At 47.5% G+C, this 15,138-nt stretch overlaps 1 protein-coding gene across 2 annotated transcripts; it reads right to left on the bottom strand.

Moving 5' to 3' along the window:
• Positions 1 to 781: 781 nt before the first annotated feature.
• On the bottom strand, positions 782 to 15,104 carry LOC125726519 (kinesin-like protein KIF27). 2 transcript variants are annotated; one of them, XM_049002940.1, is made up of 16 exons: positions 14,329 to 15,104; positions 13,777 to 13,977; positions 12,716 to 13,608; positions 12,383 to 12,526; positions 11,865 to 12,065; positions 11,559 to 11,737; positions 11,266 to 11,384; positions 10,632 to 10,832; positions 10,133 to 10,266; positions 9,074 to 9,259; positions 8,660 to 8,761; positions 7,729 to 7,905; positions 7,431 to 7,646; positions 3,652 to 3,858; positions 1,857 to 2,055; positions 782 to 1,729 (listed from the first exon to the last, which is right to left on the bottom strand). In XM_049002940.1, exons 1-16 carry the CDS (start codon positions 14,624 to 14,626, stop codon positions 1,320 to 1,322), a joined length of 3,867 nt encoding a protein of 1,288 aa, XP_048858897.1. In that variant the 5' UTR covers positions 14,627 to 15,104; the 3' UTR covers positions 782 to 1,319. The 2 variants fall into 2 exon arrangements, with proteins under 2 accessions (XP_048858897.1, XP_048858899.1); XM_049002942.1 differs by having other exon boundaries at positions 10,632 to 10,829.
• Positions 15,105 to 15,138: the final 34 nt, after the last annotated feature.

Raw genomic sequence — 15,138 nt, 5'->3', positions numbered from 1 at the left:
CAAAAGCACCTACAATGGACAAAGGAGTGTCAGAACGTGGTCTGATGAAATTTGTTTGCTGTTAAATCATGTGGACAGCAGGGTGTGTGTGCACCTCATTTACCAAGGGAAGAGAGGGTACCAGGATGCACTATGGGTAGAAAGGAAGTCAGCAGAGACTGTGTGATACTCTGTTGTTCTGGGAAACCTTGGGTTTTGCCATTCATGTGTGTGTTACTTTCACACATACCACCTACATAAACATTGTTGCAGATGAAATACACCCATTCATGCAGGGGCCTCTTTCAGCAGGATAATACACCTTGTCACACTGCAAAAACTGCTCAGGAATGGTTTGAGGAATATGTAAAAGTTTTCAAGGTGTTGACTTGGCCTCCAAATTTCCCAGATCTCAATCCAGTCAAGTATCTGTGGGATGTCAGACCCACGGGGCTCCCATCTCGCAACGTGCAGGACTGAAGTGCACGCCTCGGAGCTGTACTGATGGCACAAGTGGGACCTACACAATATTATGCAGGTGGTTTTGATGTTACGGCTGATCAGTGTACAGCCCTTCTTGACACAGGAGAACTCAACCTGAACTCCAGGTCCTCTGCCTCTCTGTTGATACTGAGTGTATACAGGAATTAGAGAGAAATACGCTGAATGCGTCTTCTAGCATGTGATCTTGATCAATGAATGCTTCAGCAGGTGTAAAAAAGAGGCTTGCTGAAGGCTGAGTGATGGTGTTCAACCCCCATGGGGGTGAGGGAAGGGGTATTCAACCATGCTTTAATAACACAAATCGTTTATTTTATAAGAACACGGGTTCTACAAAAAGTATAAATGTAAATAGCATAAATTATAGAAACAATATGTACAGCCACATTAAATTAGAAAAGTAATCTCACATATAATATGAAATCCTTATAAATCAAAATCAACGTTATAGAGGAAAAACAGAAAGATAAAAGATTATACAATTTAGATTATGATCCGAAGAATATTGAGGGCAAGTGTTAACCTAACCAAATCACTGTCAGGTACAACAATAATGGGACTGAAAAGACTGTCGGTGGCTTGAGGGACCGTGACATCTCCTGGTTGAAGTAAATTCTTGGGAGCACTGTATAAGCAAAACATATGTCTGACTTGACTTCCATCATGGGGATGAGTCTTGTTAGCAGAACATCCAGACACTAGTGGCACAAACAGGCTAATGATACTGGTTATGTTCACATTTACATAAATATAAGTGCAACAGTTAGGACATCAAACAGCTCATCTTACAAACCAGAATTGACTGACTGCTCACTGGACACCTTCTAGGCAAGACTGGGTCAGTCGGTTTTCTGGGACAACTCAATAGAGTCTTCCTGGAAGGATCCAGCACTAACTTTCAGCCTGGTTTGCCTACTGGAATGGCATGATGGGAGCAGCTCCGCCTGCGAGCCGATGCGCACCCACCCGCCTCTTCCTCCGTCTCCTTCAGAGCGCCCCTGCAGTTCCCCTCCAGGAATCACATCATCTCTGCTCTCCTTAGACGCCCTAGATGGGCTGTCAGCAGCTTGCCTTGGATGCCGCCCTTCGCCGGGGAGGTTGGGCTGGGACTGCGAGTCTGTCACCAGCTCCTTCAGCTTCTTTCTCAGCTCACGGCTTGTCATCTTGTAGAAGAAGAGATCCTTCTCCAGTTGCTGGATCTTTTCCTCTTTTGCCTTCATGTTCTCACCTGGTTTGCTGCTCTGACCCTCTGAATACAAAGAGCGGTTATGATTACCTTTAGGGGGCAAAAGATTTGCGTACAAGGTCCCAGTAAGTCCCAGTAAGGTTCCCACTGGTCAATACAGACAAAGCAATGCATGTGGAATGTCCGCAACCTTTGAAATCCTGCAGGAGAAGTTGCATGCTGTGCTGGTGCTGCCTCTGCTGCTCCATGAGCCGGCGGTCGGTCTCCAGGCTAAGGCGCTGTAGAGCACCCTCCAGCTCTCTGACCACACCTTCCTGCTCGTTGGCCTGCAGCTCCAGATCTTCACAGCGCAGCTGCAGCCTTCGTTCAGCCTCTCGAAGATTCACCACCTAGGAAGGAGGAGAATTGAAAAGGAGACTCAGATCCAGGATGGGTGTAGCACCCTGGGCAACAGAAAATGTAGGAGGAATGTAGGTAGCTGACACTTCAGCTAGCACTTTGACTAGCTCAGCTGGAGTAACATTAGATCCCGCGCAGAGGCAGAGCTAGCATGGGGGTGTGGGATGTGAATCCTGATGACGACTGTCAGGAATCCCCTACAAGGGTCCTCCCCTGGTCTGTCTGTCTGTCTGGAGGGTGATTTTAGCTCCGCTGCTAGTATGAGGGTACCTCCACACTGCTATGTTTTCTTTTTAAAATGCAGACATTAGTCTCCTGATTTGCTTTTCGTCCACGCTTCCCTGGAGTTTTCAGGCCAGACTTCAGGCAGACTTTTTAAATGCCCTCGCAGCCATATATTGCTGAAAGCTCTGCTTTTTCCCATGTCTGCTTCAGTCAGCCATATGCCAACAGCCGTGAAGGAGCTGCTTTCAATGGCGCGTTCCTGTTGCTGACCCGTATGCAACTGAACGGTGTGTTACACAGTGTGGCCGCTGTGTATTAGTGCAAAAAGAAACGAATTCACCGATCACTGTGTCGATGGAGGCATGCCCAGTGTAGGCTAACAGCCACATCACACAGGTTTTTGCTTTCTTCAGTGTGTGAATGATGTGTCAATGATGTGAAAGCGCTGTGGGGATGGAGATCGTCTTCATTTGAAAACGCTGTTGGTTTTCATCCACCAGTGGTTACGGGATTATTATGGATGAAGGAGGTTCAATGCAAAAATTTTAATAGCTGTAATTTAAAATATATAATATTTCACTTTACACCTGAATGTCTATTACAGTATAAACATGGATTATCTCACGCAGATTAAAATAACTGCTGTCAGCTGTAATATCCAACATGATTATTTTTTGCTTATACTGTTTAGGTATGGAGTTCTACACTCCAGCTCTTCGGTATTGAACTTTCTCTTCATGTTAGATAGACGCATTATTTATCCCAAGTGGCAGATTCTGGAAATAACTTGGGGTGTGACCCAAACCTGGGAAGCCTGCAGCACTAACACCGAGCCCCTGTGATAACATCAAAGACTCTCATTCAAAAGGTACCAAGAGCAAAGCCCCAGTCGCCACATACTTGACATACACTGAATTCTCTCTGCAGTCTCGTAAATATAAATTCTGAATTCTCCAGCCATCAGGCATCCATGTTTACCTTGAAGGACAGCAGCTTTTCTTATTTAAAGGTGACTAAAGAAAACAAAACTACCAGTGAATTCCGAGCCACAGAAAAACATTTTGCCTATACCTCTGCGAATGCCCAAAAATATCTGCTTTTATACAGCATGCTGTGTCTGATTTTTGAAGGGCAAGTAGCTAGAATTTAGCACCGCTCTTCTGTGAGAGTGTATTACTCTGCCATCGCCCCAATGGCCAGGCAACGTGGTCAGGAGACGGACCTCTTACTTTAGGATAAGGAAACATACCTCATTCCAGGAAGTTCTTTATTGTATATATGGTAGATAAGAGGACCGCACTGGAAGTCATTAATGCATAAATATGACCTCCTGTAGGTCAACTACAATCAACAGCACCCACCTTGTTGAAATACTTCAGTAGCAGGGCCTTGACCTCTGCATAGGACAATGTCCCCAGCTTTCCCATGATGCTCTCCTCGCTGGAGCAGACCGTCTGTGACGACTCCTTCAGCAGTTTCTTAGCGCTCTTGATCATGTGGTTTTTGTACTCGATGGCAGCATCCAGAGCCTCCAATCCCTCCTCCAGCTGGAAGAGTGTGTGCTCTTCCTGTGGAGCCAAAGGCATCGCAGGCACGGCTGACCTGATTTCTCCATGTTTTTAAATCCACGATGGCCCAGGGCTTGGCTGTCCTGGGCCTGCACATCCCCAATGACACTGCCTTCAAAAAGCATCCTTACATAGACGGTCTGTCTAAAGTTAGAAAGGAGTAACATGTGACTCCCTACCCTAATAACGACTTTAATTAGGTAATAAATACCTGAGGAAGAATGAGAATCAGGTCAAAGTGCAGCTACCTACCACAGGTCTAAACTCTTTTTAGTTTCTACCGCAGGCTATAAATTGGAACATAGCTGATCCACATCCTTCCCTGAAATGTCAATAAAAATTATTTCATATATTCAACCATACTGAATGTTCAGAGAGAAAAAAAACTGCAGATGGCTGGAGTCGATGTCTGCACACAAGCAGGCAAAACTGTGGCAGAAAAGCTGAGAAATAGCTGGTGGTGTTTACTGGAGCCATCAGAGACAAAGCTGAACATCTCCTGAATCTGTGTTTTCCAGTAAGCATCTGGGACAAATATACAGACAGTAAATCATGACTGAAGCCCAAATGTGCAAAACAGGGGAGGGGTGGTGCGTGTGGTGGGGAGAAAGGTCTGGCGGGGCTATTATGAGGGTTTGAACACACAACCCTGGAGGTGACCGAGCATGGCCGCCCAGCCAAAGGCAAAACTCATTTCTCTTAAAGACAAGGGTGAAAATGTCTGAATTCAACAGAAACTTAGCCAGCCTGTGTTTTTCCAGATAGGCAAGTAACTCCTTTGTGGCTGCTGACAGTGAGGGAGTGCAAGCTGGAGTGAAGCCCTCACAGCACCCTTTAGGTTTTTGTGTCTTGGCAGGGTGAGGAGGTATCTGAGAATCCCACTAGCCAGTGCGGAGATGGCGGAAAGCCAAGCTGAGTGGGTGCTTCAGGATGACGAGATTGGCCTGGGGAAAGCAGTTAAGCAGTTGGCTGAGTTCTGGGGGGTGCTGGACAATGCGGCACACAGAGACATCCAACAGCTTGATATCCGAGTGTGTGTGAATGTGTGGGGGTGGGGGTCAGCACATGGTCTCTGGTTGACGTGAGCAAACTGAAGGGACTGTTGACTGTATGGGAAGGGGATACTATGGCTGGCTGTATGGGAAGGGGATACTACGGCTGGCTGTATGGGAAGGGGATACTACGGCTGGCTGTATGGGAAGGGGATACTACGGCTGGCTGTATGGGACGGGGATACTACGGCTGGCTGTATGGGAAGGGGATACTATGGCTGGCTGTATGGGAAGGGGATACTATGGCTGGCTGTATGGGAAGGGGATACTATGGCTGGCTGTATGGGAAGGGGATACTATGGCTGGCTGTATGGGGAGGGGATACTATGGCTGAATGCATGGGGAGGGGATACTATGGCTGGCTGTATGGGAAGGGGATACTCTGGCTGGCTGTATGGGAAGGGGATACTCTGGCTGGCTGTATGGGAAGGGGATACTCTGGCTGGCTGTATGGGAAGGGGATACTCTGGCTGGCTGTATGGGAAGGGGATATTCTGGCTGGCTGTATGGGAAGGGGATACTATGGCTGAATGCATGGGGAGGGGATACTATGGCTGGCTGTATGGGAAGAGGATACTCTGGCTGGCTGTATGAGAAGGGGATACTCTGGCTGGCTGTATGGGAAGGGGATACTCTGGCTGGCTGTATGGGAAGGGGATACTATGGCTGGCTGTATGGGGAGGGGATACTATGGCTGAATGCATGGGGAGGGGATACTATGGCTGGCTGTATGGGAAGGGGATACTCTGGCTGGCTGTATGGGAAGGGGATACTCTGGCTGGCTGTATGGGAAGGGGATACTCTGGCTGGCTGTATGGGAAGGGGATACTATGGCTGAATGCATGGGGAGGGGATACTATGGCTGAATGCATGGGGAGGGGATACTATGGCTGGCTGTATGGGAAGGGGATACTCTGGCTGGCTGTATGAGAAGGGGATACTCTGGCTGGCTGTATGGGAAGGGGATACTCTGGCTGGCTGTATGGGAAGGGGATACTATGGCTGGCTGTATGGGAAGGGGATACTATGGCTGGCTGTATGGGAAGGGGATACTATGGCTGGCTGTATGGGAAGGGGATACTATGGCTGGCTGTATGGGAAGGGGATACTCTGGCTGGCTGTATGGGAAGGGGATACTCTGGCTGGCTGTATGGGAAGGGGATACTATGGCTGGCTGTATGGGAAGGGGATACTATGGCTGGCTGTATGGGAAGGGGATACTATGGCTGGCTGTATGGGAAGGGGATACTATGGCTGGCTGTATGGGACGGGGATACTCTGGCTGGCTGTATGGGAAGGGGATACTATGGCTGGCTGTATGGGAAGGGGATACTATGGCTGGCTGTATGGGACGGGGATACTATGACTGGCTGTATGGGAAGGGGATACTATGACTGGCTGTATGGGAAGGGGAGTACAGGGTACAAGGAAGATACCCGCATCACAAGGAAAACTTACAAATGCAAACCTCAAATCCTAATGGGGTGAAGCCCCCCAGCTGTACTTTATAGTACACACAGTAAGCAGATGAAGCCTTCATGCTGGCAGATAAAGTGTGGGAAAAGGGGGGCCCACCACAGGGGAATTTACATGTATTGTTCAAACACAAGTTTTTTTGTTTTTTAAAGTTCTTGATGTATGAAAGATCGTAAAGGTGGGCCAGCTAGTGAAGACCAACCATGACGAAATTAAGCATATGAAGGTATATGAATGTACACCATAGCAGGAGGAATGTGGTAACCATAGGAGGGGCACTGCAAAGGCATCAGGCTCCATTTATAAAGGCCAAAGGATTTCAGACGTATGTTTTCGAAAGGCTGTGAATTTGCCTATATAAGCTGTACTAGTGGAAACAGAAACAAACCACGAGCTGCTACAAAGTCCCTGTGATACCAACATAATGTTAAATTCAACTCTGCCTGCTGGCAATTGTTGTAATAAGTATTTATAAAGCAAAAAGAAGTTCATAAATTTCCCACAAACCTGTGTGTTTTAAACGGCAAGGATACAAATTATTATGATGGTCTCAGAGAACACAAACATGCAAAAGCAGTGGAGGGAAAACTTTAAACTTATTTTAAACTTATATTAGATAATCAATAAAAGAAATAATAATTAATAGTTTTTTTTCTTATGACAGAGTAACAAGTAAGTTTTTTTGCGAAACTTTAATCCCCTGCACATTATCTCCAGAATTATCTACAGAACTGAAAGTAAAAAAAAAAAAAAAGCCTTATTTTAATTTAGCTGACTAGCAGTGTAAGAATTGCATGTAGATAACATGTGATGATGGTATTAACATTGTGCTTCGCATTGTGATGTCATTCGGCACCGCTATCAATTTTTACGCCAAATAAAACCAACATCTTGAAGTGCCGCACTTTTGGTTCTTTCTCGAAGTACCAAAAGTACGGTATTTGGTGTGGTGGAAAAACATCCTAAGTGCAGCGCGTGGATGAGCTATTCGTCCTTGGCTAATGATGTCATAAGGCTGAGACAGAGGTCCAGGGCAGGCCTTACCTCGACGGTGAGCACACTGCCGTCTTTCAGCTTCTGCTCCAGGCTGTCCCTCCTCCTATGAAGCAGCTCCCTCTCCTGCTGCAGGCCACCCAGCTCCTGGGACAAGGAGGCTCTAACCTCCACAGATGTGGCCTGCAGCTGCACGGTCTTCTCCTGCAGTTCCTGGTCCACAGCAGCCAGCTGCGTCGACACACGCAGCAGGTCCCTGTTCAGGGCCTGATTATGGAGGGGAAGCTACTGCATGACTGCCACTATGGCCAGAAGGACTCCAGGCTAATGCGTCCACAATGCATCTCACCTGGCTAGAGTTTAGTTTCTTCATCTCGAGGTGGCTCCTCTCTTGACTGAAGGCCTCTCTGCAGCTGACTATATGCTTCCTCTGACTCAACTCCTCCTGGAGCTCAGCCAGGGTCTGCCTCTGCTGCAGCACCTTCTCCTCTGCCTGGTCCAGCCAGTGTTGCTGCTCCTCTAGTCTCTGTGACAAAGAGGAGTCAATCTACTGCCCTGGTATGCGAGGTGTAGCCTTAGAACTGCCCAAGCACAGGATCTATGCGAAGACCCCAGGGTTGCCAACTTTGGTTCAGCTGGCCAGAGTGAGATTTTCATTTTGCTCACGCATTTATATGTATGTAACAGTTTCATTACCTTGTAAATACTCTGTAAGGTTTGCAAACTACCCAATGCTTTTCATGTAGCTAATTTTAGGTTTATAATGGAATAATATAGATTTACCATATGATTTCTTGTGTGAGCGTGAGGGTCTGAAAGCGTGTGTGTCACACCAGGTATGTTAGAGCTGGCAACCAACAAATTACAAGAGGATACTGCAAGTGAAGCGATCCAGCTACCACTAACATAACTTTGTTTTTAACTTTGTTTTATGGAAATTTATTCAGGAAAGGTTTCCTTCGCATCACAAAAAACAGCCTAAATGCATTGTCGGGGAGTATGCTATTACAAAGAAGCCACTGGACAATCTCTCCACTGATTGTTTAAAATAAAACACCTAATTAACATGTTTTCATATAACAGGAGAAGTCTAGCCTTGGACTACTTTACACTTCACTTGAAAGAAGAGTCATCCTGTATATTTTGATTCTGTAAAAGTCTGTTGTTCAAATTATTACGCAACAGGCATATAATCTGTTTCTTACCCAAGCTTCTTGGGTTTCCCGTCGACTGATTCTCACCAGGAAATGGTGATTTAAAGCATGTTAAGTGCTGCGTACCTGTTCCTGCACATTGCTGGTTCTGTGCTGCTGCATCTCACAGCTAGCCGTGTCCTCCCTGGCGTTTCCACTCTCCAGCTCTCTGTGTCTCTGCTGGAGCTCCTACGGTGTTTATCAGCAGACATTCAAACATGGGCAACGGACATGCTGTTATAACACTTTAGGCCACGTTTTTCTGGATAGTACATTAAAACATTCAGTTGGGATCGCCACAAGATCCTGTGGGAGGAAACTGAAGTACCCAGGAGAAGACCACATAACACAGGGAAAACATGCAAAGTGAATCCCCAGCCTTGGAGATGCTACCCTCTGAGTTACCCATACCGACAGAAGAATATCAAAGTGCTTTTATACGGTACAAAGTAGGAGAATATCTTCAGGCCAGGTGCCCTTCAGTGCTCCATGATCTCTCACCCTGATCTTCTGCTTGTCCTTGGAGATGCGTGCTTGCAGACTCCTCTTCCTCTCCACTTCCTCCACCAGCTGCTGCTGCAGATGATCACTCTGCTCCCTCATAAGCTCCACGCTGCGCTCCAGGTCCACTCTGCTGCGCTCCGTCTGCCAGGACAGGGCCACCAGTGCCCGTGGCAAATACTGCTCCTTTACAAGGGACAGAGCACTAAATTGAATGCTCCTCCTTTTGGAGGGACACGGATACAGACTCAGAGCGCCTCCTTCAGGAGGGACACGAGTACAGACTCAGAGCTCCTCCTTCAGGAGGGACACGGGTACAGGCTCAGAGCTCCTCCTTCAGGAGGGACACTTGTACACACTCAGAGCGCCTCCTTCAGGAGGGACACTGGTACAGACTCAGAGCGCCTCCTTCAGGAGGGACACTGGTACAGACTCAGAGCTCCTCCCTCAGGAGGGACACGAATACAGACTCAGAGCTCCTCCTTCAGGAGGGACACTGGTACAGGCTCAGAGCTCCTCCTTCAGGAGGGACACTTGTACACACTCAGAGCGCCTCCTTCAGGAGGGACACGAGTACAGGCTCAGAGCGCCTCCTTCAGGAGGGACACGGGTACAGGCTCAGAGCTCCTCCTTCAGGAGGGACACTTGTACACACTCAGAGCGCCTCCTTCAGGAGGGACACTGGTACAGACTCAGAGCTCCTCCCTCAGGAGGGACACTGGTACAGACTCAGAGCTCCTCCTTCAGGAGGGACATGAGTACAGACTTAGAGCTCCTCCCTCAGGAGGGACACGAGTACAGGCTCAGAGCTCCTCCTTCAAAAGGGACACTGGTACAGACTCAGAGCTCCTCCCTCAGGAGGGACACGAGTACAGACTCAGAGCTCCTCCCTCAGGAGGGACATGAGTACAGACTCAGAGCTCCTCCCTCAGGAGGGACACTGGTACAGACTCAGAGCTCCTCCCTCAGGAGGGACATGAGTACAGACTCAGAGCTCCCCCTTCAGGAGAGACACGAGTACAGCTGCTCCACCCCGCTGGCACATGTTGGATGGCTCACCTTCACTGAGGGCCTCTGGGAGTTCTCTTGCTCCCCTTTGACGTTTCTCCTCTCACTCGTACTCTGCTTGATCTCCTGCTCCAGCTGGGAGATCTTCATTGCATAATGTCTGTTCACAGCTTGGGCATCACTCCCTTAGGTCATAAACAAATGACTCACATACACAAGCGTACTCATCCCTCTTCCTCCACCACCATCTAGTGTACAATTCACCTACATACACACTGATCAATAGTAGAACAACTCAGAAACACACAGACTTGGCTACACGTTTATACAAACAAACAACTTCAATTTTGTGCAACCCTAAATTTAAACTTCATTTGAACCTGCATGTAAGCGTTTGTATTGTTATGCAATACAATTACGCAGAAATGCGTCAGCTTCTAAATCATACAACATTTTGACTGTTTTTTTCTACTTCGTGTAAGCATGCTATATAAAAGTATGTGACAGATTATATGGATTACACTGACGGATTGAGAGGCTCGTACTGTACCAGTTTTCACTAGCTCCTTTATAAGCTCCTCCTTTAATCGGATGTTGAGGGCAAGCTCCTTGATCCTCCGGTGGGCGCGGTCATACCGTAGCTCCGCCTCCCTCAAGCATTGCAGGTTTATAGCTTCAGTCCTCTTCAGGGAAAGCTCCTCTGTGGCCTCCAGACCATTTCTAGGCCCAATGCCATTCGCACCGTAGTCTGCTACAGTACAAAAGGTAGGTCCAAGATGAGGCATACATGAGGCCACCACAGATTCAGGGGACCAGTAGCCTTTGCTGACATAGTTGGTTAGTCTGCTTGGTAGACGTTAAATGGCACTGGGCTGGCCGGCACAGAAATGATGCCAGAATCCCATCCATCCATCCATCCATCCATCCATTCATCAAACACAAGAATTGTAAATTATAAATGGTATTTACCTTATACTCGCAAGCACTCCCCAGTCAAACCAAAACAGAGCCAACCAAATTAGTGGGTTAAAATTATCCACGTCTGATGTCACGCGGTAAATGTCACCGATGATGTGGACACATTGTTATTCCATTGCTACTTCTGTGCCCAAAACAGCAAAATAGAAAGCCTGGACAGGAACTGCAGAAGGATGGCGCTATATAAACGGAATAAGTAAAAGCACCTGCAGGGGGTAGGACTTGGGGAGGGGCCCCCCACCGAGGAGGCAATGGTCTCTCTGGCCTCTTCCTCGAGGCGACATCTGGGCTAAGCTGGCGGGTCCAGGTACGGTTCATAGCACGTCTGCCACAGACACAGAGGCTCAGTCGTGACTAGATGCTCAAACTCAGACTCTAATACAAATGATAGTAATTCACAAAACACGACACCCATTTCCTACAGCAAAAGTATTCCAGTACCATCTCTTAGCCCTACAGGTATATTGAGAACAATGGTTCACTTCCCTGGCAATCTTACTTGAGACCTTTGATCTGTTCTTTTTCCTCTGTGTCATCTTCCTCCTCATCACTATCAGAGCCGATGTCCTGGGCTAGAACCTCATCTTTCTCCTCGATCTGGGCCAACAGCAGCTGACTGCGGGTCTTGAAGGCTGCCATGACTCTCTCGAGGGAGTACGCTGGTGGACTGGTGTGCACCTACACACACAAACGTGGTCTTACACTTCGTTGTGAAGATACATTCGGAACAGAAATGCCTCCTGTCTGTCTGCCCCCTTAATCTTATCAACTGCTGAACTTCTGCAGGTGTAAAGGAAGGTCCTACCTTTCTATTTCCAGCCTTGTCGTGGCCACACGAGTCTCTCCGTGGCTGACTAATCAAAGGAACGCTATACGGCCTCCGTGCAGCAGGTTCAGAGCCCCCGACGTCCACTGACGCCTCAGAGACGCATGTCCTGGTCCTGGAGGCCATAAGGTCGTTTCTTAGACGATCGATCAACAACTGCTGTTCCTCAAGTTTCTCATTCTGAAAAATCAGTAATATGTAATATTTTAACAGTCAGCACCACAATAAGGTTCAATATTCTAAAACCTCATTTAGCCAATATTTGATGTCCATTCCATTATCTTTTAATGAACTGCTGACCATGATCTCATAACTACAAGCAGATTGTCTATATTACTGGTCTTCTGCCATCTATGCCTCTCACTTATCTACTACCCGTTGACAACTCTGCCTGGCTGGTCTTCCATAAGCTTAATGTCAAACTCAAACATCGGTCACAATGCCCCAGTTGTCACCCTCTCTAGGAGCTGTTAAGCTCACCTATCTGTCAGTCTCACCTGTAGGCGACTCATGTTCCTCTCCTCCTGCAGGAACCTCTGGTATTCCTGGCTCTCCTGCTCCAGTCGTTTCATTTCAGCTTGCAGCTCCTTCAGCTGTGACTCTTTCTGGGAGAAGATCTGTTCATCCATGGCCAAAGAATCCTAGAAAGCAGAATAAAAAACTGAACAGTTGAAAAACCAATGAAATATTGCGATAGTTATTACTCCTTAAATCACTTTACCACCTTTTCCTCTTTCATGTTTAATCATCACAATAGTGACCACCAGCCAGCCAGAAACACCTGCCCAGAAACACCGACCGTGCAAGTACAGAAACACAGGTGCAAGTACCTGGCACTTTCTGAGCTCTTGCCTGAGCTGCATGATAGTGATGTAGTAAGGCTCTACTGCTGTGTTCTCCAGAGATCCAGTCTCTGAGGTGGACTTCTGGTTCAACGCCACCTTGTACGTTTGCAGCCACTCCTGCAGGAGCCGACTATTCGTAGAACTTAAGGCGCCATTCAAGTCGGATTCCCGGAGATCTAGCAGGAGCTGGAAAGCCCCCTGAGCAAGTCTGCGGAACTTGAGAAGCTCCTGCTGGCACCTGGCCAGATCATCAGCCTGCTCGGACCCCCCTGGGGGGCGTGTGCGCCCCCCATCTCGCAGAGCTTCTCGTAGTGTCTGCACCTCCATTTCCAGCTGCCCCAGCCGCTCCTGATCCAGGTGCTGGTTCACCACGGGCAGGTTGTGGATGGCCCGGGCACGGTTAGCGAACTTGAGTGAGCTGAGTGTTTCGTGGAGGCTGTGGGTTGAGGGGCTGACGCAGGTGATCACCAGGGTCTGGGCGTTGCCTCCCAGCGAGTCTTTCAGCAACCGGGTTACCTTGGCGTCGCGGTAGGGCACGTGCCGTGTACGTCTGCGTGGGTCGCCCAGGGCACGGATGACGTTACCGAGCGCCAGCAGCCCACTATTAATCAGGGCTGACTCCTGAAGGCGCTGACCCGTGTTGCCCATCCTGCCAGCCCGCTCTGATCCCGCCAGGTCCACTAGGTGGAATTTGGAGGACACGGTGCAGCCGTCATCAGGGTCGTGCCGCGTCAGGAAGATGGTGAAGACTGCATGGGAGCGGCTGGAGTCGTCGTTGACGCGGGTGGGCCCTGTGTGACGTGCGGCGTTCCCCGCCTGCAGTACGCTCATCAGCTGGTCCACAGACTCCACCAGATTTTCCCGTGCTCCTACTAACACTGACAAAAACAAGCAAACAACCTCACTCTCATTACTACCCCTATCACCAATGTAAAAAACAAACAAGGACAAACCATGATTTCTCAATAAGGATTCCTGACATTTTCCAATATATGACCAGACTCAGCTACCATCCCACCAAGATACTGATTCACTGCTTGTCTTACCAGTATTGCCTTTCTCATCTTCTCGGATGTGCATGTCTTTTGAAGATGTGTCCAACTCCAGAAGATCCCTCAGCTCTTCTTTATAAACCTCAATGTAAGAGGCCTTCACGGTGAAGTCTGAGTTGTGCTTCTCTTCAATGTGTTGAAAGATGTCCTGAATGGCATGGGGGATGATCCCTCTCTCGCTTTCTGTAGAGGAAGCTTGGGAGAAAAATCCATCCAATGTCAAGGATCAGATTATAATTACACAAGGAAATATAATCAACACATCTTTGTGGATATTTTAACATTGGACAAATAATTCTTAATCGTATCAGTATTATTTTATTTATTTTACATTAATCTGTACAATGCCGCATTGTATAAACAGTTGAATGAATGACATATGGATTATTTTATGCAATTATGCAAACAGGCATTCAGGACTATGTCATAGTGAAATTACAAAGTCAGTATTAACACGGCACTGTTCACTCGTCTTTAAAACCTTCAACGTTATTCGGTCATTTGCAATGATCTAATCAATGAGACATTATTTATTTAATTACTCACTAATGTTGCTCCCTCCGATTGTATACGTTTTTCCAGACCCAGTCTGTCCGTAAGCGAAGACGGTGACATTATAGCCGTCCATTAGAGAGGCGACCAGCGGTTTAACGCAAGTGTAGTAAACTTGATCCTGTTGGGACTTGGGTCCGAAGGTGAAGTCAAAGGTGAAGGTGCGGTCATTCCCGAGAATAACCTGCGGAGTGTTCGGCAGGACACGCACGCACACCTGGTGGTTGTGCAGGATCTCTTTCGGTAGCAAAGGTCTTATTCGCACCGCTACCTTTACCTTCATTTCCCCCATAATTCGAGTTATTCTTCAGAAAGTTCGAGTTTATTTTGCAGGATGACAGAACGCCGGAATCAGAATTTTGGCAGAAATCCACAGATTAACTGGTTTGCTGAAAATCCCCAATAACTCACCATGACATCTGCCTAAGTTACCAGCTAACTCTTGGAAGTTTTGTGGTCAAACGAAAGACTTTGTCTTTAAACAGGGCGTCTTTTTTCCAGCGCTGCAAGCGGCCACATGGCTACTGTTTTGGTCCCGTTCTTCTGAAGTCCTTAATTTGCAATAATCGATTTATTACAAACAACGATGTATTGTCGGATCAATAACTGTCATTTTGAAAGAAATCATATTGTTAATTGCCTTCGTTACTTGGAGTTCTAAATAAAATAACTCATATTACTAGTCTTTAATGTTATTTAATGTAAATAGCCAGTAGTTAAGCTATAACATATTTTCTTCGGTGTAAATCGAGGCTTTTGTTGTTCCTGTCTCTTAGCAACCCCCGAATAGCCAAGAAGAGCGCT

This window comes from Brienomyrus brachyistius, chromosome 2 (genome assembly GCF_023856365.1).
Source record: "Brienomyrus brachyistius isolate T26 chromosome 2, BBRACH_0.4, whole genome shotgun sequence".
In the NCBI taxonomy this organism is placed as follows: Eukaryota; Metazoa; Chordata; class Actinopteri; order Osteoglossiformes; family Mormyridae; genus Brienomyrus; species Brienomyrus brachyistius.
Note: the sequence above shows the minus strand (reverse complement) of the source record. Positions and strands in the feature narration are given on the sequence as shown.

Bases quoted from the DNA above. Each gene is read 5' to 3' on its own strand.
- LOC125726519 (XM_049002940.1), bottom strand. From the start codon at position 14,626: ATGGGGGAAATGAAGGTAAAGGTAGCGGTGCGAATAAGACCTTTGCTA. The intron at 11,385-11,558 runs GTAAGATTGCCA...TGTCTGTGGCAG, and splicing joins GAACAGATCAAAGGTCTCAA to ACGTGCTATGAACCGTACCT. The intron at 7,647-7,728 runs GTGAGATGCATT...CTCCATAATCAG, and splicing joins AGAAACTAAACTCTAGCCAG to GCCCTGAACAGGGACCTGCT.